Here is a 25,765-nt window from a genome sequence, read left to right as displayed (position 1 = left end):
CGTTGGTGCCAGAGTTTCCATTAGAAAAAAATTCAATCCGCCAATCCACGTGTCCTGGAAGATTTCAATGGCCCGAACAAATGGGAGAGATTCCGGTCAAATATTATCTGTTAAAAACAATTGATAAGTATGCTATATAAAGAAAGCATGAAGGCATTTTGATTTTTAATGAGTCCCATCAGTTATTTTAACGTCCCATCGACGCTATTTTATTAATAAATATTACGACTTGAAATCAAATATTCATTTGTGAACAATAAGTACCAAGTGCAGCTGCGTTAACATTTCACCTAAATAAAATTTTGATAAAAACAAAATAAACATGGCAAGTAGGTTTAAATAAAGAAGATTGTGGTGTTATGTTTTACGGTACAATGGCTATTTACCGTCTGTTTTGGGTCGGAACTGAAATATCCCAAAAAACTGCAAACTATGGATGTATGTGTCCCTGTTGTCAAGGATACATCATCTTTCTGCTTCTCATCAGTTTGACGCTGCGGGGAGGGGGCGGGGCTTATTTCTATATCGACAAATGTGATTGGTTAGAGGAGAAAGGGCCGCTACAGATTGTCCAAACTGATTGGCTTTCCGTTACACCTTGCCGAACGCGAAAATGTACAGATTTGCAGATTTATTTATTTTTTTATCGAAATGATGGAGTCTATATTATTTGGACATCAAGGAAAAAAATATGGCAATAATTATCGTTATTGTTTTATTGCCCGGCACTAAATCAAATTGTGCTTAGAGGGAATTATTTTCACTGGACATTATGACTGGAGTGATTTAAATATGTCGGACTTCAACAGATTCTCCCGGACAAAAACCTGCAATTACCAGATAATGGAAACTGGTTGGTGCTGGTTTGTGACAAGCTGATGCCCCTCCACACAGTCGCTGCGGACACTGATCGTCCAGACCCAAAGGACAATGCTAGCGCTTGTCGTGTAAAGCATGAGCTACACAGGAGTAGTGGGACATATTTTGACCCACAGCTTATAATGGCATTTGGTAAGGAAGGAAGGATGTTCTCACTTTCAGTGTGAAACTTAAGCTTGTTCTGATGAAGGCAGAGCTGTTCTTTGGGCTGGAACTGGTCAATTAGTATAGCTTTGCAATTTGAGCTTGCAACCCAAGAGCTAATTTAAATTATTTATTTGTTTTTAACTGGATTTTGAACATTTTCCCCCGTGCACCTGGCGAGCTCCAAGAGCACAGCAGTGTGCTGAGCACAGTGGTTGAAGAACACTGTAATAAGCACCAACTGTTGTATATATTTGTGTGTTGTTACAGAGGTATTTTTAGTTGCAATGAATGTAGTCTTCACTTGCTTGCTTTGCTGGTTAACTCATTCAGACAGCAGTACATCTCTCCAGCTGTTGTGTAGTGCTGGACCCGCTCAAACTTCTTTTGACAATTTGCCTGGCTTATGGCCATTTGCAGGTGGATGCAAAAACATCTTTCTAAAATGGTTGCAACAGCATCGGCCCCACAGTACTACTCTATACAGACAAAAGAACTCTGGCATGCAACATAGACAGCGGGATGCGTTCATTAAGCCTCCTTTACACTGAATCCATCAAACAACAACTAATCGGAGAGTCGGAAACTGCATGTGAAAAGCTCTGCCCCTCTGCGGTGAAGATATTTTTGATTCCGTGGCTTCTTAAATTTTCTGCGCATAATTCAGTTTTCCCGAGAAAAGATCCGGATTTTTGGGAGCGCTGAGTTCACATTAAGGCCTTTCTTTGCACAGACGTGTGTACTTGTTTATTTGGATGTTCTTTTTTTAGTAAAATAAAATGTCTTCACTCTAAATTATAAATGAACCCTCTGGTTTATTCAGGCTTCAGTCATCAGGATAATCTTAAACAATAAGGTAGCATTGTCAAACTATATATTGTGATACATATTGCATCAACATGAGAAATTATCGTGATACTATTTCTACCACCAGTCAAGACTGACTTAATAGGTGTCAAAAGAGCAGTGAATGATTATAATTCCGTATCCTGAGTTCGAGGGCAAATAGCCCTGACTGTCATTGCGCTTCCTGATTTGTCTGAAGTGGAAGTAGCCAGGTATTTGTATTGTTCCACTCTTCCTATTGTCTTGCCCCCATGATAATGTTGCAGTAGGGATGGCATGTTTGAAGTCAATGGCCATTTATTGTTTTCTCTCCATTAAGATCTAGAAAATAGGCGGAACACCATTGTTAATAAAGCTCTACAGAGGATAGAGTGTGTCCTCGGAGTTGGAGTTGTTGTCGGCAATACTAGATGAGGGTCGTTTTAGGGCAGCGACAATGGCTGTCATCTGGATAGAGTGTGAAAAACCGGTTGGTGCGGGTACTAAATCCTGTAGCAAAACAGTAAATATAGCTCTGATAGCACATCATTTAGATTTTAATTATTCAATATGGACAGAGGCAATTAATAAATTGACTCAAGCGTCTCAATTTGAGGAGAAAACTGTGAAGCTGCAAAACTGGTATTAAGTCACTCACTACAGAACTGGCACACAGAATGAATGACACTGATTTGAAATGCAGCAAAAGGGCATGAGCGTTTAATTTTCAGCAAATTACCGCAGTTAAATAATGATGGTTTTTAAATGGTAGATGGCCTTTTAAAAGGTTTAGACAGGCTAAGTGACGTTCAGGTGCATGGGATCTCTGATTCCCTATTTGTTTACTTAATTCCCAGGCCAAATGGCACCATATGTGATTAATCAGCAGATGCTTTACTGTATGGCGTATAGTGTCAGTTCTCAGCATCTTCACCTGTTGCCATGGAAGGATCCCTTCGGGTTATGTCAGTTGACCACAACTGTAATTTGGGAAGAACACAATAGGTTTTATAAAAGAAGACAAAAAATGTTTTATACTGTTATGACGTATTCCCAGCTATTCTAACACATTATTTGATAAATTTAAAAACAAGCTATTTTTCTGTATAACATTAGGCAAGACGTAATAAATGATTTAACGCCTACTCTGGTTTCTGCGTCCTCTAGGGACTAAAGAGAACAGATGTGAAAATCAACGGTAACCTCAAGGCGTCTGTCTATAATTACTCTTGTCTGCAGATGCATTGTGCCGACAATGTTCTCCCTGTGGACAGGACTGTTGTACCTCTCTGGGTAGATAGTTCCTATCTGTAATCAGATGTTTAATAAATTGTCCATGTCCTGATAAGCAGTAAATTTTCAGTTAGTGTCTTCTAATGTTATATAACGTTTTATTTTTCAGAAGGATAACATATTTTTGTTATAAAAAAAACAAAAACATTTTTTAACAGTAGGCTGTTAACAATTTAAGTTTTTTTTTGTTCCAGGATGTGGGGGGGGGGGGGGGGTGTGTGTTCATAATGCCTTTGGAAAAGTGCAGCAAGCCATTACACCGGCTTCTTTGCAAAATTTTGTAATTCTTATGAAAAATCATTTACTTACTGTTGTGGCAAAACTCAACAACAAAATGTTTCAGTAGGCTATAGATCTATTAATGATTGGGAAGGGCAGCTACCTGTGAAGTTTGCTTAAACACATAATTAGAAATATATTTTTGTCATGTTGGAGGAAAACCTTCCCCACCAGAAGGCATCGGGGCGAGTTCACGCTGTGATATTCCACATTATCTCGGTGTATGATTAAATGTCTTGGTCCCTGTATATCTTCATCAAATAATATTCTGTAAACATATAGCATTCACTCATCACTCGTTTTAATGTGCCACAGCTTGTACAGTGAAGAAAGGAACCTCCTACGGATTCAAGCTTGGGAGCAGAGAAATCAGGAGACCAGCCACGAGAAGAAATTGAACCCTGAGAATGCGCCTCTCTTTGGGAAACCCCACAAGGTGAGGATGCGTCTATGCTTAAAATCCTCAGTCTCAATTATCAGCCACTCTGTTTAGCCTTCACCGCCAACACTGGATGTTAACCTTTGACTTCTCCGCTTTCTGCCTCTTTTTCAGACGAGCAAATGGGATGTTCTGTCCTGCCGCATTCAAAAGATCTTAGGTAGTTATGAAGACGACCACAACCCCGATTTAAACTCAAGCAACTTTGTCAAGGACCTTTTGTCCACTTCCAAAGATGCAGACGTCTCACAGTTGGATCACAGCCAATCTGCTCCAGCAAGCAAATCCAACAGCCCGCCGTTCCACAATAACACCCCCTGCACGTCGACAAACATACAGACAAAGTCATGTAGCAGCAGCACTTTCTGCTCTCAGCCCTTGCCTACGTCTGATGTCCTCTATCACCAGGGCGCAGTCACAGGTTCCCGACCTTCTTCTGATCACGACCAAGAGCGGCAGTCTCGGGCTTCACCCCAACAACAGGACGGTGAAGACTTTTTGGACATGATGGAATTTACTAGCCTTCCCGAGTTGCTCACTTCTCTGTCTCCGGAAGCTGGGACCCAGGCCTCTTTACATTCCAGCAACTGTGACGACCCTGAGGCCCAACACACAGAAAATAACTTTGAGAAGCACCAGCATCAAGGGTCTTCCGACCACATAGCTGTGTCTCCAAGCAAGGCTGTGGAAGTCACCCAGTCGGACCCCCAAAAGCCGCCTAAAGATTTATATTTGCCACAGGCCATCAAACCCCCCCAAACCTTCCCTCCTCTTTTAGCCTCAAAGACTGCCGGTTTACAAATAACTCAAAAGCCCACAGCCTATGTACGGCCTATGGATGGTCAGGACCAGGTGGTCAGTGAGTCACCTGAGCTTAAGCCTTCACCAGAACCATACGAACCCCTTCAAGACAAAATAAACAACAAATCGCACCTGGAAAAATTGAAGATATTGCCACAGTTTCTCGAGGTGAGCCTGTATTGATATTTGCTGATATAGTCCATATGTGTTTGTTGTCTAAAGCATGTTTTCCTATGAAAACTATGGTATTCCTGGAGAATTTAGTGGAAAGGAGTTTTCTTTATAACCATTTATTGCAAGCATGGCACCTGAACGCACAGCCTGTTGTGTTGGGTTTCCTTGTGTCTTCTGTCTTTAGTCCATAACCCTACACGTTAGAGTTGATACCCAGTATATAATGGCCACTTGTTAAACATCAAGGTTGTTAATGTTGCCAACGTTGTTAATATTCAACTTTAAAGTTCATAATTTGATCTTAAAATTGGAATTTGTTTTCCACACCGTTTCAGGTTCACTCGAAACGCTCGAGTCTGACCAATGACTATCTGGAACACAATGAGACAAACACCAGAGCTAACATAATGTTGATATTTCATAGAAACATTACACCTTACTGCTCGAAACAAAGACTTGTCACATATTTTAATTTTGAACTGCAATACCGACTTGCATAATTTACAACATTTTTGACGCCAATGAGAAGGCATACATGTATGGTTCTGACTTCTTGGATAGCTGAGAAGGTAGAGAATGTTGATCCATTATCAAACATTTGCCTATATCCATTCCAGTGTAAGTGAAGATGGAACGCAATATACAGTATTCTGATTGAGAGAGGCAAAAACACAGTTATAACTGAGATCATTTCAGCATCACAGCACCTGAATCTCTTCTCTTGATCTCTTCAGAAACTTTAAAGCGGAACATTTTCAGAAATCAGTTTCTCACACACACATTCTCAAACAGCTCAGGTTTTTATCGGGCTCGAGCTCTGATCGGCTCTGATGTAAACGCGACACCTGGGTAGACGCTCTAATTTTGGCCCCTTTACCTGCACGACACGCATTGGTTTTCCGGACGTTGCCGCATAAATGGACAGGAATATCCGAACCAAGTTGTTGTTTTTTTCCCCCCCTAATCGCACTGGAACCATAGCACGGCCCTCTAGTGGCGTGTTCTTGACGTCCAAAGTGACACACCAGGAAGGAAAGAAAAAGAACGCCATTTCATGCCAATCGCCTATTGTAGCAGGTTTGCAGCGTTAAAAAATCAAAACCTGGGTATACCTGCTGATTTTGGTGTAAACTATATCAATAAAAAGGCCCTGTGGGATTGAGCTACAGCAATCACAGAACCAAGACAGCGCAATGCTATGCAGTGGTTTTAGTTGATGCTAATTATTTTCCTTTACTTGATACATGATCTTTAAAATGCCAGTGCTTGAAAGCAGTATTTATTGCCAAGTTAAGATTTGATAAAAAGCTTAATGAGAGTCACGTTTCCTGTTTTTAAAGTAGGTTCACATTCAGAGTAAGAACTTGCTTTTTTGTACGATTGCACAAATGGCAGACTAAACAGGATTTGTAATCAACTGATATAATGTAAATCATCAACCAATTGTTTCAGAAATGCAGCTTTTTTTTTTTTTAGAAACTGGCATTTAAAAATTCCATTTAATGGGTCTAATATATAGTGTAGCTATTAAGAGAGGAAAAAAAAAAAGTCTTACTTTTCTTAAAATAATGTTTGTGTTGGAAACACTGATAACCACTAGTGCCACCATTGTGCGATCAGGACTTCATCAAGATCATCATATACAATAACAAGAACTACCATGCGCTGCTTGGCTAGGAATTGCGCTTTAAAACTGGAAAACAATGCATGCTGCAATCAGTTATCCTACTTTGCTTTAAATGTGTAAATTCAATTAATTATTCAACTACAATAGTTAATAGTTATAAATACAAAAGCTCTCCTACATGTACATTTAAGGTTGCTGTGGTCGTGCATGTTTTGCAGAGGCACCTTTTTTAGGTTTTGAAAGCCGCATACCAAAAGGCCTCTGCATATGTTGTCATATGCAGGCCTTTGTGCAGTTGAGCTGTGGAAAAGAGTTTTGGTGAGGACGGTGGAGAGTGAAGGGAGAATGAGTCACTACCCAATTATTCTGAACTGGATTAGTCCTAACAGACTACATGCTTATCTACTCAGCAGTGCAGCTCTGCCATAGCAGGGCCGAGGGCCTGCAGGTCATGCAGTCAACAGTCAAAATAAAAATGATTTTTCGTTTTTCCTTCTCCCAAAAATGTGATGTTTATATTATTCCTATAATTACAAATGACAAACTTATACTCAGGCAAAGTAAGCGCCTCACTCGCAATTTCCACCTAGTACACAGAATCGAAAGATCTGAAGGATCTCACCATCTCATTATGTTACTGGTTTCATTAGGGTTTGGTATAGGAAGCCCAATTCCAACAAAAAGTCAGCAGATTTTATAATTCTTAAGACACATTGTTGTCGTTTACAACACAACATTTTATGGGCTGATCATGCTGTTTCCACTCGCCTTGAGCTGCAGCTGTTTTGCATTCAGACCTTTTCATAAAGGGCCTGCAATTTAGTCAATTCTTAGTTTATCCAAAAATAAAATTAACTACGCAACTTATTTGGCTGGTGGATGTTTAAATCTATAGGAAACTTCCTCTAAATTCAGCACCATTTGTAAATGTATCTATGAAAACACTAGTATACTCTATACTTCAAAATACATTTTAAGATAAAATTCAAGTAATGTAGTTATATTCCGTAAAACAAGAATTTCATTTCAATTTGTTTACTGTAATTAGTGTACCCTACATTCCTGTTAAGGGTTTGGGCCTACACTTTGTGTCTGCCTAATGACCATTACATTAACAATTGTAGTGTTTGTGTTATAAGAACCCACCAGTTTGTTTTGCAGCTGCAATCTGTGTTCTGATAAGAACAGAATGTAGGATATTCTGTGATTGTTTGGTCTCGTCAATAAGGAAACCATGACGTTTTTCACGACATATGTTTTGAAGCATCCACCAACCCCTACTTTGTCTTGATCAATGAATGGCAAGTTTATTGTGGGATTAATAATAATAAATAGACCTAACATGAAAACACAGGCACGGGAGTCGGCAACCGGTGAACCGCTGTCTGGAGGAGAAGGGGGGGGGTCAAATTTTCTGAGTTAGGTTTACATTTTTCATTTTCCATACAAGTAAGAAGCTAATGAAATAAAATAAATCGAAATCTTTCTCTATGAGAATATATTATATATTGCTATATTATAATCACAAAATTTGCATATAGAGCAGGGAAGGGAACTCCAATCACAAGTGGTTACTCGACAGCACTGAGCGGAGAGGACGAGAGCCTCCACCCCCCCCTCCCTTGCTTCCCCTCTCTCCCTCTCCACTCCAATTTCAGAACATGTTAAACTGCACTTACATGGTTCCAGCGCTCCAAAGGAAAAATGGGCAAGAGTAAGGATCTGAGCGACTTTGACAAGGGCTGATGTGATGACTAGATGACTAGATCAGAGCATCACAGGTCCTGTGGGCTGTTCCTGGTATGCAGTAGTTAGTACCCACCAAAAGTGGTCCAAGGAAGGAAACTGGTGACGGGGTCATGGATGCCCAAGGCTCATTGATGCGCCTGGGTAGCGAATGCTAGCCTGTCTGGTCCAATCAGGCACGAGGTGGAGCTATATTTAAAAAAAAAAAAAAAAAAAAAAGTAAAACTCCTCCCCTTGAATCTAGGGGCAACAAGTGACAAGGTTAAAACAGCAAGACACTCAAATGCTCCAAGATTGGGCGTGTGTTTAGTGCGGCTTTGCACTTGGCTTTGAGCGAGTCGCCCACACACGCACTCACTGTCATGGTCAGGAGCCCAGTGTCTGTAAACACACACACTACAACTCCCACCAGGAGATAGTAGGTTTTCAACCTAGACTCTCTTGGGAGCTTTTCTTGCAGCAGGACTGCACAAGGTAAAGACAATTGTTTTCTCAACACAACTAATTTCAAAAAGTAACTTACTTATTGAAGAACCCAAAAATGTTTTTATAAGGTTTTGAGATGAGGTGTTATTACGGAAGATATCTCAAAACCATGTGCTCGACAGTGTTGCTCTGTGAAGCCAACGTGCACTGTTGAAAGCACTGTTATTATACCATGACTTCTCAGACAAAGTTGGTAAATGTTACAGTAACTGGTTTGTGCAGGAATGTGTGCCAGAAGGTATTTAGAGCTTTGAAAAGGGTGTGTCTTGCTGAGAAGAAATGAACATGAATCATTTTTCACATGCAGAAGAAGAAATGTGAGTAGGTTACTATAATCTTGACATCTGGATACCCTTTTCATAACAAATCAAGCCCACTCACTTTTGCTTAGCCAAGGCTGAAATAAGTCGGGCCAAAATGTTAAAAGCTTGGAAAGTCAGGTGTGGCTACTATCACATAGCTCTAAGTTTAGTTAGCTGGTTTGTATAGACCTACTTATGTGACTCGCGTTTTTAAGTAAGCTAATGTTTTGGATAGAAGAAGAGAAGAAGATGGTGCCTTACTTTGGATAACATATCAGGTGGATTAGTGGTCGACCGATATGGTTTTTTCACTGGCCGATGCAGATATTTAGAGAACAGTGTGGCTGATATATAATGCTGATATAATGTTGGGTTTTTTTGGTTTTTTTTTTTTTGCATCCGATAAAATACAATAATTTAACAACAAATGAGACAGAAGATTGCTGAACTTAAATTAACATTTATAGAACACTAATGTTATTGTCTCTGTTTGCTTAAGTAAATCTGCACTCTGTCTGCAGTGCACTTATTTCAACTAAAAATGTATGAACTAAATGGGAGGATTTATTATTAACAAGTTAAGTATTTACACAAAAACGGCCAGGACGGCCAGTGTTTTTTATTTTTTTATTTTGTAACTGGGTGGAATGGGACAGTCCCTTAACGCAGTTGAGTTGATTATTTTTTTATTTCATACAAGTTGGAAACACTAAAATAAATAGATCTAAAATAAAAACACAGGAAAACCGCCATGAACGCACACATGGTGCAGCGCTGTCTGGAGGAATAAAAAAAAAAACAAACAAAAAAAACAAAAAACCTCATTCTCTGGGTTAGGTTTACGCTTTGCCTCGAATGCAAAGTATTTCCAAACAACACTCCTGCTGTTTTGTTCGTCAACCAAAACCGGTTGCGGAGGATCTGCACTGGCCATCTTGATTGAGTTAACACCATAACAAATCGGAGCGAATGAGCTGAGTGAAAAGAAGACAGCACTGTGAGCTGAGAGGAGGCTGGGCTATGTGGGCGCTGCAGCGGTGTGTGTCGACTCGCTGTCGGAGAGAAGAGAGAGCGAGGAAGCGCAGCTGCTGCAGGTATATCGATAGTGCGGGGAAGAGTATTGAAACCATTTCAAATAATCAGAATATGTATCCAAAAATTGATATTTTTGACAACTAGTCTACAGAATTTTTTTTGTTTATCGTTCTCGTGAGCGCAGGCATCGGCCGATGTCGATTTTCTTAAAATGGATGGTGTCTGTCCATGGCACGTTCTTGGTGTAGTATAGATAGATAACTTGAAAGCATAAAGGCTAAAGGTAGACAAATGTCACAAAGTTCACAATTTTAGGTAGATGTTAATCTAAAACAGATATTTTTATTTATTTTAACTCCTGATTTATTCTTTTTCATGCGAGTTTATAATCACCATCCAATTCATCTCTTTTTGTAGTTCTTATCAATTTACACAGATTAACTCCTTCCAAACCCCTGTCATAACGTTGATATGCCCATACATGTGCACAACCTCGGTTGCCTCTGAGAGTTGAAGGCCCTAGGCCTTCCTGAACAATAAATGAGCTTTGTCACCAAATTACATAACAGCTCTGGTGCCCTGATTATTCCATTTCATCTCAAACTCTGATCACTGAGGGGAAAAGTAATAAGGAACATAGATATAAAATTAAATAGATATAAAGCCAAGTTGGCTCTTTTTGGCAAAGGATTTTTCTCATGCTTTGTGGCATACCATGTTAAAGTTATTGTAACCGTGTACTAAACTGTCAATAGTTCTCAAACACTCTACATGTTAATATGCAATGTTTCTTTTCATTTTGCATTTGCACTCAAATCATATCTAACAGCTAATGTTTTTTTCTCTGGGTAATGTGTTTTTAATTTTGAAGCGAAATGTTTAATTCATCGACAGTAAAGGGCGGCTGGCAGAACGGTTGTGTAGAAGAAGTGTGTCTGTGTTTTGTTGTAACTCATGTTCTTTCAAACAATCTGTAGCTGTGTTGAGGTTGATGAATTGCAATCTTGGAGAGCTGTTATGTCTAGAAACGGTCTTAAAAACGGACAAAGATTAAGCTCCCGCGTACACCCAATAGCTTCTCATAGAAGGAAACCGTTATTCTTAAGACATAACTTACACTTTTTTGTTGTTTGTGTTGTAGCATTTTAGATGATTGTGATTATTATTAATAACTTCATTTAAAAGTTGATATAATGAAATTGCTTTAGAAGTTAAGTGTTTCAAGATATCTCTTAAATAACTTCAAGGCCATCTTGCATACAAAAGCTTTTTAATGTGCTGGTTTCTTCTCAACGGATTTAACCTTTTTATGCAAAAATCATGGGCCCTTTAGATGCTTTGACTTTCTCAGTATAAAATAATTTATTTTTTTATCCACTTAGATAGAATTTTCCCAAGTAATTGATATTTTTTCTGCAGACAAGATCCAATGAAGGCCGTTGTGTGGAAGACATTCTGAGGGTGAGTTGTTCTACAAAGCCTTTATTTTGCATTTGGTCATGCCATGTTGCAATTAGAATTGTCTAAGGAAGTCACTTAGTCACATTGGGCAGAATATAAATACTGTACGCTGGAACCCTTCATCCAAACGTTTTGCTTATGGTTGGTACTATGAGTACTGTAACAGAGGATATTCCATTAATTTTCCACTTACCCTCCACTGTTTTAATGAATGTAGGCATTCATATTTCAATGAACTGAACATTTATTTGACTTTTTCCTGTGGCTTAGGATAAATGCGATCCTACCAAGTAGTGCCTTTTAATTCGCACAATCGCAAAAGTTTCATTGAAATGACAAAGGGGGCGTCGCAATATAAATAGGCCTTGAGCGTTTATTTTTGAATGTATGAGAAATATTAGCAGATGTTTCTCATCTTTAATCATTATGCCACATTGTTCAAGTGGGATAATGCCCCTTGAAATGACAGGAATAAACTACTGCGCATTTGTGTCACTTGATGTTAGACTCGATGTTTGGAATTTTTCACTCAAAATGGGGTTCAACACATATTATGTTCTCTTTCAGGAAATGACCCACACATGGCCCCCTCTACTGACAAAAATCGAAACTCCTAGTACTGCTGTCCCATCCAAATCTTCCTTTACAGCCAAGGTAAGTGTGTGGGGTCGCAGTGATTTTAACAATCACTCACCTTTGTTTTCATTTGCTTCTTTCTCGTGAGCCATAGAACACAGCCAATTGAATGCTGGAGTGCAACATTTACAGTATCATTGAAAATCTCATCTGGTCACCCAAATTACAGAAAGAACTGAAAGCAATATGTTGGTGCCTGGATTGATGGTCAGTCCTGTCCCTGTCCGATGACCATTTATCTAAACTTTCCATTTACAGCAGTGGCTTTCATGGTGACAAAACATGATTTGTTTTTGTAGGAGAGTCTGTAATTGGATTTGTGCAATTGCCCCCTTGATTTAATGTTTTGTCTTCCTGTTACCAAATTCCTAGGTCTGGCAGACCTGCCAACCTGCACGCATTTTGGTTACCAACTACACAGTTCTTAATCAAAATACACCGGTACGAAATGCTAGCTGAAATGACGTAAAGAGTGTGTGTGTGAGTGTGTGTGTGAGTGTGTGTGTGTGTGTGTGTGTGTGTGTGTGTGTGTGTGTGTGTGTGTGTGTGTGTGTGTGTGTGTGTGTGTGTGTGTGTGTGTGTGTGTGTGTGTGTGTGTGTGTGTGTGTGTGTGTGTGTGTGTGTGTGGAAATCAATCAATACAAAACAATAGCGTACATTTATTGGGCATTTTAACTACATCCCCCGGAAAGCACCAGATGCTACGACCTGTGATTCTGTAAACCCTCCCTCTCCTCTCACTCAACATCCGCTGATACACAACACACTGAGCACAGCAGTACTTTATTATCCACCGAGGTGTAACGCTGCATTGCTGAGGTAAAATGGGAAGAAGGAGAGTTATGATAAAGCACAAAAATGTGACCGTAATGTTAACAATATAAAATGTGAGAATCACTGATCGATCGGCTGGTGACCAGAATTGGCTGGTTTTCAAGGCCGATCGGTGTCAGATATATCTGATTTTGTGCAGGTCAAATTGACATGCCCGATACTGCGCCCATGTACTTGTAAATATGCTCCAATACTCAATCCTGATACCAACAAAATGTAACGTAGTTGTGTAGTTGACACAACAAAGAGAGCAAAATAAATAAAATGTCGGCTGTTTGGAGGTACTTCAAGATAAACAAAGAAGATTAGACAAATTATTTGTCGCCTGACAATATTCCAAAATTGTGTAGACTGCGTGTCTATTGCTGTCACAGTGGAGCTCAGCTCGTGATGAAAGGCTTGACTGGTAACCGTGCCATATTATATTTTATTGGAACTCAGTGACAGTTTCATGTTCTATTATTGTTCCATAGTTAATAATTAACAATAACAGTGTCAAAATCAGCAATCTCAGCGGTAGTCAGTGTGTGCAGCTGTCTTATCACGTGAGTGTGATCAGATCACGGGATGTATTTATCATCGACGTACATCAGATCGGAAATCGCAATCTGCAGGTCAGACTCTGTAAAGCGACCTTGGGTTCTTTGTAAGGTGCTATACAAATTTATGTTATTAGTTAAGTTATTAATTATTATTATTATTAAAAAAAGAATCAGAAATAGGAATCGACCAAGAAAATTGCAATGGGTGCATCTCTAGTTGGTAAACATGTTCGGTAACTTTACAAGAGGATGCATTTCAAGGGGTATATACTAAAGAGATAAGTTACTTCATATAGTTGGGTGTAGTAGTTCACATACGATGTGATTGGCCTCGTTATGAGACAGCTACAGTGTGAGAAACTGGAGTCATTTAGCTGCAGTAACTCAAACACCACAGAGACTCCCTGTTACACTGTGGTGGTACTCAAAGTATTTTCGCTCAGGCTCAACAGCTACATGTTGAAACCACATTGGTTTGCTGCTCTTATAGAGGCCTACCGTTCTTTTTACTCTCACAGATGGGAGGAAAGAGGTGACTGTTTCAGATGTATTCTGGGCATTTAGGACAAATGATGAAAAAAGCTTGCCGTAGGGGTGCAAATCTTTTGTGGTAAAGCTAAGAATAGACCTGGTGATTTGCTTTGACCTTTCGGAACTAAATGGAAGCACTGAAACTTTCCCCTTCCACTTGGAAAAATGTTAAATGTTCCCGTACGACCACTTTCCGAGCAGAGCTTACAAAGCAGCGTTTTTATGTCTTAATTTGCAGTTTTAGCATAGTATTGGTTTAATTCTAACACACACAGCACACACTATTGGTGTGTTACTGTAATGTCAGACAAGCAAACAAGTGAACCAGTGAGAATCTCAGTCTTCTCCAAGAGCCATAATACGACACCTGGTGTTCCACAAGGCTCTATTCCTGACCCTCTTCTCTTCAGCGTACTTTTTCATCTGTATGACACCCAGCTCTATTTTGCGGAGACTCCATATGACATAAGGCCCTTAAATGATCTCCAGGCTTTTATTACTAGCAGGCTTGACTGCTATATTGCCCTCCTCTCTGATCTACAACCCAAAAAGCCATCGAGGAACTCAGACAAAACTCTGCTGCAAATGTTTGAAATACCAGACTGTGAACACATATTTCACTTGAGTCCTAAAAAAGGAAACATATGTTGAAGCATTTGAATAAATCACTTAAAATGAATAAACTGACAGCTCATATCAACTATGAAGAGGAATTCAGGAGAACCAATCTTAATTGTTTCACTGACTCTACTCAAACGACCACTACAACCTAAAAAACAATCAAGCTCATTGACTGTTTTGAGAACTAAACATTTTGAAGGCCCCATAACTCCATCTATCCAGTTCTGTGAGCTGGCTTGTTTCCCAACAACCAACCTTTGTTTGTGTTTTGGAAGGTATTTCGTCATGAGAAAAGGGTGTTTTGTTTTTTTTTGTTATCTAACTATAGAGTGACACTGCTGCTAGGAGAAAGAGAATGGACTCTGAGCCATGATCAGGAAAGCCTAAATAGATTTTTAAAAACAAGGTTGAAATCAGTTATATTCCATATCTGTGGATGAAACCATTGAAGTTCTTTATTGTATGACTGACAAATATTCGTTGTCGCTGAAAATGATTATAAAAGGCCTGGCACCGTTTAGCCTGTACCACCAGTGATTACACTAATGATTTACCTCGGTGAACGGTACTTATGTTACATAATGTAAAATTTCATTTTTAGAGTTTGATTGTCAATTCATGGTAATAGTCCTTGAAATGTAAATGTGTAAAAACTTGAGAAATATACACAAACTTAAAGAATAAGTTGATTTTGATAAGCGATGGATAACATTTCTATTGTGCCCTTCACAGGAAGCTGAGAAAGTCCAGCCAACCCATCCAGAAGGAAGTAAGTGGTTAAGTCTTTAAAGGGGCGGACATCCTTGCGAAAATTCTATATACCGTATTTTCGCGACTATAAGGCGCATATAAACGTCTATTTTTTTCCTCAAAATGTGCGGCGCGCCCTATAGTGCGGTGCGCCCTATGTGTGTTCCGCGGACATAAGGCGAGGTGGCCCGACTTGGAGGAGAGACTCGAGCGGTGGATCATCGAGCAAAGAACGAGTGGGGCGAGCGTTTCGACGGTCACTGTTCGACTAAAAGCAGTAACGCTAGCGGAAGAAATTAAAATTGAACATTTTCAAGGAGGTCCGTCGTGGTGCTTTCGTTTTATGAAACGGTGCCATTTTTCCATCCGGACCAGGACTACAGTAGCGCAGCAACGTCCGGCGGATTATAATGAAAAGCTGGCGAGCTTCCACTCCTACTGCAGCAAACACATCGCCGACAAACGCATCCAGCCAAGCCACATCACCAACATGGACGAGGTGCCGCTCACTTTCGACATCCCGGTGAATCACATGGTGGAGAAGAAGGGGACCAGCACGGTAGCGATACGCACAACGGGGTATGAAAAGGCGTCGTTTACTGTTGTGCTTGGCTGCCACGCAAATGGACAGAAACTGCCGCCTATGGTGATTTTTAAGAGAAAGACTTTGCCTAAAGAGACTTTTCCAGCTGGAGTCGTTATTAAGGCAAATGAAAAGGGCTGGTGGATGAGGAGATGATGAAAGAGTGGCTGAGGGAGGTGTATGTAAGGAGACCAGGTGGTTTTTTCCACGCATCACCATCGCTGTTAATCTGTGACTCCATGCGTGCCCATCTCACAGCCGATGTGAAAAACAAGGTGAAACAAATGAACGCTGTGCTTGCTGTTATTCCGGGAGGTCTGACAAAGGAACTTCAACCGCTCGACATCGGTGTGAACCGGTCGTTCAAAGTAAGGCTGCGAGCGGCGTGGGAGCGATGGATGACCGACGGAGACCACAGTTTCACGAAAAGTGGAAGGCAGCGCCGGGCAAGTTACGCCACAGTTTGCGGATGGATTGTAGATGCTTGGGCTAACGTGTCTGCTGGCACTGTTGTTCGAGCTTTCGCAAAAGCCGGCATCATTTCCGAGGAGCCGCACGGCACGGAAAGTGACTCTGACAGCGAAGAAGGGGAAACTGGCATGTCTGATTTAGCGCAGCTGTTTAATTCAGAAACAGAGGATGATGACTTCGATGGGTTTGATTAATACTTTGTAATATATACATGAATAAAGCACAAACATACTCAGTTTTGCTCCCGCTCTATTTTTAAATACGCAGTAGAGGTATTTAAACGTAGTAGAGGATATGTACCGGTATATAAAACCCGCGCCCTATAATCCGGTGCGCCTTATGTGTGTGTTAAATACAGTAATGGCACACATAACTGAGACTGCGCCTTTTAGTACGGTGCGCCTTTTGGTCGTGAAAATACGGTACATTTATTCTTGCATGCTACGCTACACTAAATGTATTCATCAAATATATTCATGACAAATGAAATTGGAGAGGGGGGCTTTTTTAATAATTGGAAACGGAGGCAAATTTCCAAATTTGTTTGTCTATTTGTCCTTTAACATTGCTTTGAAACGACAATGTTGCGTCTGTCTCTGAAAGTATTTTTAGTTTTAAGGACTGAAGGACTTTTCCCCATTGGTCTAAAATAGTTCAGTCACTTATTCTTAAGTGGTCTAAATCCCCAATTTTTACTCTATTTAAATGTATGGGGCAGTCTTATAACATCATTTTATTGATCTCAATGGAACTTGGAATGGAAAAATAGCTTTCCTCCACAAACCAAACAATCTACCATGGTGGCTGGTATTTGCAATTAAATTGAATCCAACTGAAAATCCATGGGTGAGCAATGTATTTGCAGAAATTATTTTTAAATTATCTCAAAATATTTCAGGTTTCTATCCATTTCCTTTAAACATTTATGGAAAGGTAATATGTGGACTTTAGGCTATGCAGTAGTCGATGCAGACACAAGACCTGTATACATGGATCACTTGATACCAAGGACATCAATTTTCCAAAATATTGGATTTTGACACACTAATAGTGTGTCAGAATTGCATATTTACTATCTGGATTCTATTTCAAAGTGCCAGTCATATGGCACTAGTGGTACTAGAAATATGCTTTTGGGAAATATTTGCTGATATTCACATTTAAGTCGAGTTATTGATCTAACATTTTATCTTTTCTTTCTCAGAAAACTATGATTGCCCTCCTACAGCACCATCCTACAACAATCAGCAGAGCTCTGCATTGTAAGTGTGTCTAAACAAATTCTAAAATATTCTACTGCAGTTTCAGAGGTAGCACTGATTGTTCATTTGAGCCAATGTATAAGGATTATGCTACGTTAAAAAAATAAATAAATAAAAAAAAATGCCCTGACTGCAGTTATGGATTCATCAGTTAAAACATATTGATCATTCTGTTTGTTTAACAAATGGAGAAAGGGGTGTGACTAAACATTCGTCACACAATTTTACTGACAATAGTTCAGTTACCATTCAAAGGGTGTTTGCGGGACCAATTGTTGAGTGTATTTCGGATGTCTCAAGCAGTTAACCTTAAGTAAATCTAAAGAAATTACCATGTAATTGCAATTTCCAGCTAATTTCAGAAGAACATTCTGAATATACTTCCTTGGCTGAGCTGATGTAGTTATCCTTGTGAGGGGGATTCATTTTTGCCTTTCGTTTGTCTGTGTTGTAGTATGGTTGAAGCAACACATTCCAGTGGGGTGGAGTCAGCCAGTTCCAGTGACTCGGAGAGCAGCTCAGGAACAGAGTCGGATAATGAGGGCTCTAAGCAGGAGCCCCCTCAATCCCTCAGGGACAGCCCACCTCAGATCAAGGTAATCTAAGGATAAATGTATCATCTATGTGTTCATTTGGGGATCCGATGTGTTCTCTTTTCTTTTGGTGTTTGCCTTCTGTTGTTTTCAGCTCAGCCTCTTATTTACTCGTTGTAGATGGATGTTCCTCCTGCGACCCACAGCGATTGGCAACTGGTGAACTGGATCAGGTCCAGCCAGCAAAACTCTACCACAGAAAGTCATTGTGATGTTCTCGTGTCAAACAGCCCCGCTTGCAAGCGGCTACTGTCCTCGCCGTCACCCAGACCCGCCAATGGAGAAGTGACAAAACCCGCAAGGGTGTTTAAGTCGCACGTTTCTACCCTACAGGAGCTGAGTGACAACCATGCCGAAAACCCCCCGAGGTTCTGCAATGACCAGCGAAGTCACAAACCCCACAATACAAACTCTTCTGACGCCAATTCCGGCGGCCATGGGAAAACCGTTCACAACTGGCACGCCTCCAAGCAAGCCCAGGCCCTGAACCCGAAGAACCGCCACGCGCCATCGCAGGTGGAGACTGAGCGTGCCGTCGACACACTCGAAGGAACTCCCTCCTTTAGCGACGGACCAAAAGTTAAGAAAAAAGCGGCGCACAGCAAGAGTAGAAGGGGCGGCAGTGACGCTAAAAAGGACTGTAAGACGGCTGCTAAGACCACCTCCGTGGACAAGCAGAAAGGGAAAACAAGGCCCAAAGTGGCACCCGTGCTTTCGGGCCAGTGCCCCTCCTACCATGTGGATTCTCCCAACCTCTGCATTCACCCAATTCCCAGCCCCAAACCCGAACACGCCGAGTCCCCCGCCCCACCAGTAGAGGTTACCGGTGTCAAGGTCAAGGCTCAGAATGCCTCACAGAAGGTCCACAAGAACCCCCGCAAAAATGTGCGGCCCTCCGCCAAGCCAGCCCCTTCAGCTACATCGCTTTGGGTGAAGATTGATCTCAGCCTCCTGCCAAGGGTCCCCCCGGTTCCCGTCGTCCATTTTCTCGAGGAAATCTCCGGCGTGAGCAAAAGAGTGACCCTGGGCCCGGATGCCGTGAGAAATCACCAAAAAAAGTCCACCTCGACGAAAAAGAACAAAACGAGACCAGTAGGTTTGAGTTGACTTCCCATTTGGAAAAAAAAATGCAGCCTGCTCCTCATTACTGGCTTCCTTCTAGTTGATGTCCATGTGATGCATACAGAGTGGTGTATTGTATAGAATGTTTTTGTGTATTTCAGGCAGAGATGGATAAAAAACCACCAAGGAAGAAACAAAAGATGGAGAAACCAACCAAAGTTATTCCACCAAGTCGTGCATCTACCAATTTTGAGTGAGTCCTTGCACCTGAATCATGCACACTGAAAGGTTCATATCGTTGGTCTTTTGTGCTTGATTTAAATCTGACCCTCAAGACATGCTTCTGCAAATTTGCGAGGGCACCGTGCACGCAGGTTAGTGTATGGGGCCGACGCATTTGCACCTAGCATCAGCCAAACGCTCCACGATCACGTTGACCAAACCAGAAAGTAGAGAAATGCAGAAGAAACTCTGAGACTATAAGTGACTTCAACCCTTTTCTTGTGTGTGAGATTGTAAATAAACGTTTTAATATTGCGGCCCGTACTCCGTCAGAAGTTCCACCGATCTGACGGCGGGCGAAAAGAAAAAGGCCAAGAAGCCTCCCGTGGCCTGGCAGGAGCCGCCGGTGGCCCGGGTCCCCACCAAAGCCTCGGGGAAGAAAAGGTCCGTCTCCAGTGAAACCAAGGAGTCCGGCCTGGACGCACAGCACGGCGGAGGCAGCTCCACCAAGCACAAGAGGAGCGCCGAGAGACACGCACAGCGCTCCAAAACCGGAATGGTACCTGTATAAATGTTTGGTCTTCAGCTCGTGATGCCGATTCTCTTTAGTGTGGGTACTGGACAGGTATTTAACTTGATAATGAGCACAAATACCTATGTTACAAATTCGCATGAGATCAATATTCACACTGTCGGGAGTCACTGTTGCTATCTGTGTTTTGTGTGTCATTTTTTTGTGGCATTTCATTTTAAAAATACTCTTACCTGCTGTCTTCCCTACATTTCTCACAGAAGGCCCCAAAGAGCAGCTTTGCCATCCCACCCTCAGTTGAGCCAGCCAGGGGCGCTACGCCCACCAGGCCCTTGCTCAGGATCGATGACCGGTAAAAGTGACTCTTCACGCGCCGTCATTCATACTTCAGTCACCCAAACAAGCATCGTTCGTGTGCGATTTGCATGTTCAATTGTAGATTATAGATATTCGGCTATAGTTTTGGTTTCTTTTTTACATTTATTTATGTATTTATTTATTTATTTATTTTAATCCTTCCCACGTTACGATTTGAGAAATTAAGATCCTTTGTACCCACTTGGTATAAAAACACCCGAACGGCTCTGTACCCAGATGTTTATGTATATCCATAGCTTGTATGTTCTGTCACAGCTATATAATTAAAAAAAAAAAAAAAAAGAAGTGCCTGCACTGATACTCTGATTGTCTAGGCGTTATCCTGTGAAGCATTACATAAAGGAGGCCAAGAAGCTGAAGCACAAAGCCGACGCAGAGGTACCGTTTCTCTAGGAGACGACATCCACTCACCCGTCTCAGCGCGTGCTTGCCAGGCCACGCAACACAACGTGTTTTTCTTTTCCCCTCCAGCCTGATAAGGTCAGTAAAGGCTACGACTATCTGGATGCCGCCATGTTCTTTGTGGAGAGTGGCGTTGCCATGGAGATGGATCCCCAGACGTCAAAGTCGTCTTACTCAATGTTTGAGGACACGGTGGACCTTATTAAGTGAGTGTCGCTTTATCTCCGCGACCTTTTGGACCCGTGCCCTGCTTATCTCCTCACTTGGTCTCGCGCGGAAGCGTTTGATTACATGTTCACACGTTACTCCGCGTTAAAAGCGCATACCTCTAGGGTTTTGCATGAAGCATGGACGTTGTCCTTGAGTAAAGCTTTGGTGTTTTTTTTTTTTTTTTGTTTGTTTTTGTTTTTTTTTAAACCACAGATTCGTACTTAAACTGAAGAACTGGAAGGAGCCGTCTCCGCAGCCCTCGGAAAACGACTTTATAGTGCTTTGGTGCGTAACACAAGCAGCAGATTTAGCTGACGTACTACATACTACACATGCTGCAGAGTTGTGATTAAGAATGTTTTTTCTTACTGAACATGAACGATCCATATCCAAAATGTTTTCCCGTCCACCAGTATGAAGTGCCAGTCGTTTCTGCAGATGGCCATGTTCCGCTGTAAACACAAACTTGCGTCCAAGTATTCAAAGACCCTCAATAATCACTTTAAGGTAATACTTTTATTTATACACAGTATATAATCATATTATTCTCATTTGCCTTTGTGTTGTTCATGTGTGAGTCATGAACATACATTCATGCTCTCATAGTTACAATAATACATTTGATTTGTCGAGGACTTTTCAAGGTACTCAGACACACAGAAAAAAATAAATCACATAGTAAAATACAGCGATACATAAAAACAGGATGAGACAATACATTACACACAGAAAAACAAATCAAAAACAAAATGTTTTTCTTACTTTTAACCTTTAGTAATGTAATACTAAATATTGTTTATTATCAGTATGTGGTATCATGTATAAGTAGTTATGCCATTTAAATTAAGCACTAATATTTTATTTAAAAAAAATTTTAGAACTCTGCTAAGCCAGCACGGGATCCATGCCTGTAAGTAGTCGGCGTCATTTTACTTTTTTGTTTCTCCACCACACGGAGCTGACGTACCTCAGATTTCACTCGTACAATACGAACCGACTGACGCTTGCGTCGTCTCCGTCGGCCTTTAGGAGCGCGGACGCCCCGTCCCCCGGGCCCGACACGCCCTCCCCGGCCGGCGCCGGGGGGTCCCACCACGGCCCCGCCGGGGGGCCGGCCAAGGGCCCCGCCGGCGGCACGGTCGCCATCCCCAAGCTCATCCACCAGATCACCTTCACCTACGTCAACATCACGGCCCTGTTCCTGAGCTCGCAGGACGCGTGGGAGCAGGCGGAGCAGCTGGCGCGCAGAGGCAGCGGTAAGAGGGGAGCTCTGTGATGACGTGTTTGAATATATAATAGGGTAATACGATTTAAGAGTTAAAAAAAGAAGTATCTTTTAAAGTTTCAAAAAAGTACAACAAAACAAAACGTTGTACTTTGAGTTGGTGCTCAAAAATAAACTTTCTAAAACATACACCGTAATTAATAATAATAATGCTTAAAACTAATTTGCATTAAATATTTGTTCCTTGCTTCTCTAGTACGTAGACCTAACTAAGAACGTGTTGCTTATGCCATTGGTTCATCTAGACCCATAGTGGGTTGGTCGTAGTCATCTTACTGCTAATAACTAACCCAATTACATAATTGTGGATGTTATAATAATATACACTCTGCTGTTTAAATACAAGACTTTTCGTTAAAACCAAAAATAGTCATCATTTTTATTTTTATTTTTTTTGTGTGTGTACCCCAGGTTTGCAGTCGGAGCTGGAGCGGGCGATGGGGCCGTTGAGCCTGACGTCCAGTATGAGCTCCCTGGTGCGATACACCAGGCAGGCCCTGCACTGGCTCCGACTGGAAAGTCAAAATGTAAAGTAGCCGGCGGACCCTCAACGCCCCGCCGCGGCCGCGAGTGTTGGTGCCTGTTGCCACATCGCTTCACGTTTGTTCTCAGTTTACTACAAAACTGGGAGCGCACGGCAGTGAGACAGCTTTGGATAATGTACTTATTATTATTATCATTATTATTATTATTATTATTATTATTTTTGCTCCCTTTACACCTACATCGCTCCTCATTTCCTTGACATCATATGGCAAACTACCGCCGAGCGCTGACCAAGGTCAGTGAAACCGGTTTGATTATGGGATGCCTGTGTCTTCAGATGGAGGAATCTAGAAATGCAAGCTACACCTTTTTCCATGTCGCTCACAAGATCCGTACAGAGCTGCTCTTCATGCAAGTAAAGACAACACGATATCATTCATATCAGTATCCATCAACACACGATTCTTTTCCTTCATTTTCGTGAGGCAGAGAACAAAAGTAGTTATTTAAAAAAAAAACAATAACAATAATGTTTGCGTGGCCCTGGGTTATAACTGGAGAACAAAGGTGCCCACGCCATCCCAGAATAGTGTCAGGTTTAGTGTCTACTTGGTTTCCCTAACCTTTTAAATGATGATCAAACAGTTTTCCGCTATGGAATATGGTATTCCCTAATGAAATGCCTTCTGGATGTTGACACGAAAGGTCCGCCAGTTTTTGGAGGGGGGAAAAAAAAAAAAATCATTTAAGATGCATTTGGTTTGGAGTGAGGATTGAATTATTATTATTATTTTTTTTTGTTCTATTTATATATATATATATTTTTTTTTTGTCATGGGCAAGAAAGTATTTTGTAAAAGCGATAAACACTTATATTATCTCATCTGTTGAATTCCTTTCGGAAAGTAAGAACTAGCGTCGTCAGACTTGAGGAGCTCAGGTTATTGGGAAGCACCTCTTCAGTTGTCGAAGGTTAAATCATATTATTATTATTATTATTATTTTTTTTTTTTATGAATTTTGCACCACGGGAAAAACGTGCCTTACTTACTCTAATGTTTTATCATAGAGGTGATCAGGTCGGCGGCCGTCGCGCTTACATAATATTTAACTCCGTGCCCTCCATCGTTTAGTGCCTGGTCATTTTGTTAAGACGACACATCCGACGCATCGTCTTTATTTCTTTTTGCTATTTAGAAGGCTGCACTTACCCATTCCTACTTGGTTGTTTTTTTTTTTTGTTTTTTTTTAATTTAATATAAAACCAATGGAAGAAATGTTTTATGGCACAGAGGATCGGACTGGGCTTATTGGATACGTTGTTTTTTTTTTGGTTTTTCATTGGGAGACAGGAAAATCTCCTCACCTTGGATCTGTTGAGCTGCATCTGCCTTCTCACATCGAAAAAAGTTTTTGGTGCACTGGCCTTTTCAAGTCGAACCGCGGTTCCCTTTTGGATCCCTCGATTTATGTTGTGTATTTCTTAATTTATTCGGTCCTGAAGTAGAATGGAACTATCTTGTTTACCCATTATGTGTAAGTCTGTTTTTTTTTTTTTTTTTTTGTCTTAATTTCAGTTTTGCACTGAAAAATGTCAATGATGCATCTTACCCACTTGTATTTTTACATTTCAAAAAGTTTTATTGTTGATGTGCAGGATTGTAGGCCAGCATAAACAATGTCTTGCACTTTTGTATTTTTCTTTTACCGTTTGACGGACAAAACTAAAATCCCAAGTTTTTAGGAGACACACGGCTGTGCTCCTCTTAAACGTCTTGTAAAACCCTAAATTCCAAGCAATAAAGGAGCTTGTTGTTGCTTCTTTGTGGATCAACTTGTCATCAAATGGTGTCAACGCCGCGTAAGGAAACCGCTTCGTACAATACACAGGCGACGCGACATCTGTAAACCCAAAACGTATCTCTGTTCAGACGTGATCATTCGGATTTTTAATCGAATCGTTCAACATTTGTTACAAGTGGATTGGGTGGGTCTTACTGTGCACTGCTTGTAGAAACCTCTAGTGTAGTACACTGATAAAAGGGCAACCGCAGGAATCGCAACATATGTTTGACCAGGAATTATTCAAATATTCATCTGAACCATGGATTGGATTGTTTTGATGTGAAACGTATATGGAAGTGATTTTCCTCCTGCCCTACCTCAGCATTGTCATTCCAAGTCAAACATCTGGATTCAGTCCTGTGTGCCGCGTGCCATTTCAGCCCGTTTCATCGTATTTATACTTTACTCTGGAAAACCCTTTATAGCTACCAATAATCTACCAAGGTAAAAAAGTGGTGACAAGTTTTGTACTTTTTTTTTTTTTTTTTTTTTGCAAAATCATGTAAATAGCCTTGAGTTGCAATGTACAGAGTTGAATAAACACTGATTGCAAATCACTGTCTCTGAGTGAATGCACATGTCTGTGAAAATGTCTCCTTGGTCTCGCCTTTTGAAGTTGTGATTCACTCTTAAAACCTTAGAGAGGATGCAGAGCACTTTTCATCTTTTATTGTCATGGTATTACAATATTTACAACACGAGCGAGTCCAAATCTTCATCAGAAACAAGTCATTACAGATTGGCCGCAAGAGCAGGCTCTCCCATCGCGGCATCGCTGTTCCATGACAGCCATTATATTTTACAAAAGTCTGATTCATTTCATGTGTCTGATTCTCCTCCGAAGTTGGGGTTGTTGAAGGCAGGCTGCGGACGGAAGAGAAACATGTAAACAAAGAATGCCATTGTTTTGTTATTTTGGTGCCCCGATATTTTTAGATATATCGTCACTGTGGGGTCTGAAATGGGCCGAGGGTACAATTATTTGGGAACTGACGACCTGAAAGTGAGGTATAATAGTTATTTTCATGA

General features: G+C 40.9%; 1 protein-coding gene across 1 annotated transcript in view; it reads left to right on the top strand.

Moving 5' to 3' along the window:
* The window catches only part of aff1 (AF4/FMR2 family, member 1), a 31,727-nt gene extending 6,467 nt beyond the window's left edge, over positions 1-25,260 (top strand). Inside the window, exons 2-19 of the mRNA XM_080017429.1 lie at positions 3,736-3,856; positions 3,974-4,828; positions 11,450-11,491; positions 12,059-12,145; positions 15,388-15,424; positions 17,664-17,721; positions 18,176-18,317; positions 18,435-19,406; positions 19,538-19,629; positions 19,932-20,157; positions 20,391-20,482; positions 20,823-20,886; positions 20,980-21,116; positions 21,334-21,405; positions 21,534-21,627; positions 21,999-22,030; positions 22,150-22,376; positions 22,817-25,260. Of these exons, the coding sequence (XP_079873555.1) occupies positions 3,736-3,856; positions 3,974-4,828; positions 11,450-11,491; positions 12,059-12,145; positions 15,388-15,424; positions 17,664-17,721; positions 18,176-18,317; positions 18,435-19,406; positions 19,538-19,629; positions 19,932-20,157; positions 20,391-20,482; positions 20,823-20,886; positions 20,980-21,116; positions 21,334-21,405; positions 21,534-21,627; positions 21,999-22,030; positions 22,150-22,376; positions 22,817-22,941 (3,475 nt within the window). The 3' untranslated portion in view covers positions 22,942-25,260. The remainder of the gene's footprint in view (positions 1-3,735; positions 3,857-3,973; positions 4,829-11,449; positions 11,492-12,058; positions 12,146-15,387; positions 15,425-17,663; positions 17,722-18,175; positions 18,318-18,434; positions 19,407-19,537; positions 19,630-19,931; positions 20,158-20,390; positions 20,483-20,822; positions 20,887-20,979; positions 21,117-21,333; positions 21,406-21,533; positions 21,628-21,998; positions 22,031-22,149; positions 22,377-22,816) is intronic.
* The last annotated feature ends 505 nt before the right edge of the window (positions 25,261-25,765 follow it).

The sequence above is a fragment of the Zeus faber genome (genome assembly GCF_960531495.2).
Source record: "Zeus faber genome assembly, chromosome: 17".
Taxonomy (NCBI): domain Eukaryota; kingdom Metazoa; phylum Chordata; class Actinopteri; order Zeiformes; family Zeidae; genus Zeus; species Zeus faber.
This window is presented reverse-complemented; position numbering and strand designations above follow the sequence as displayed.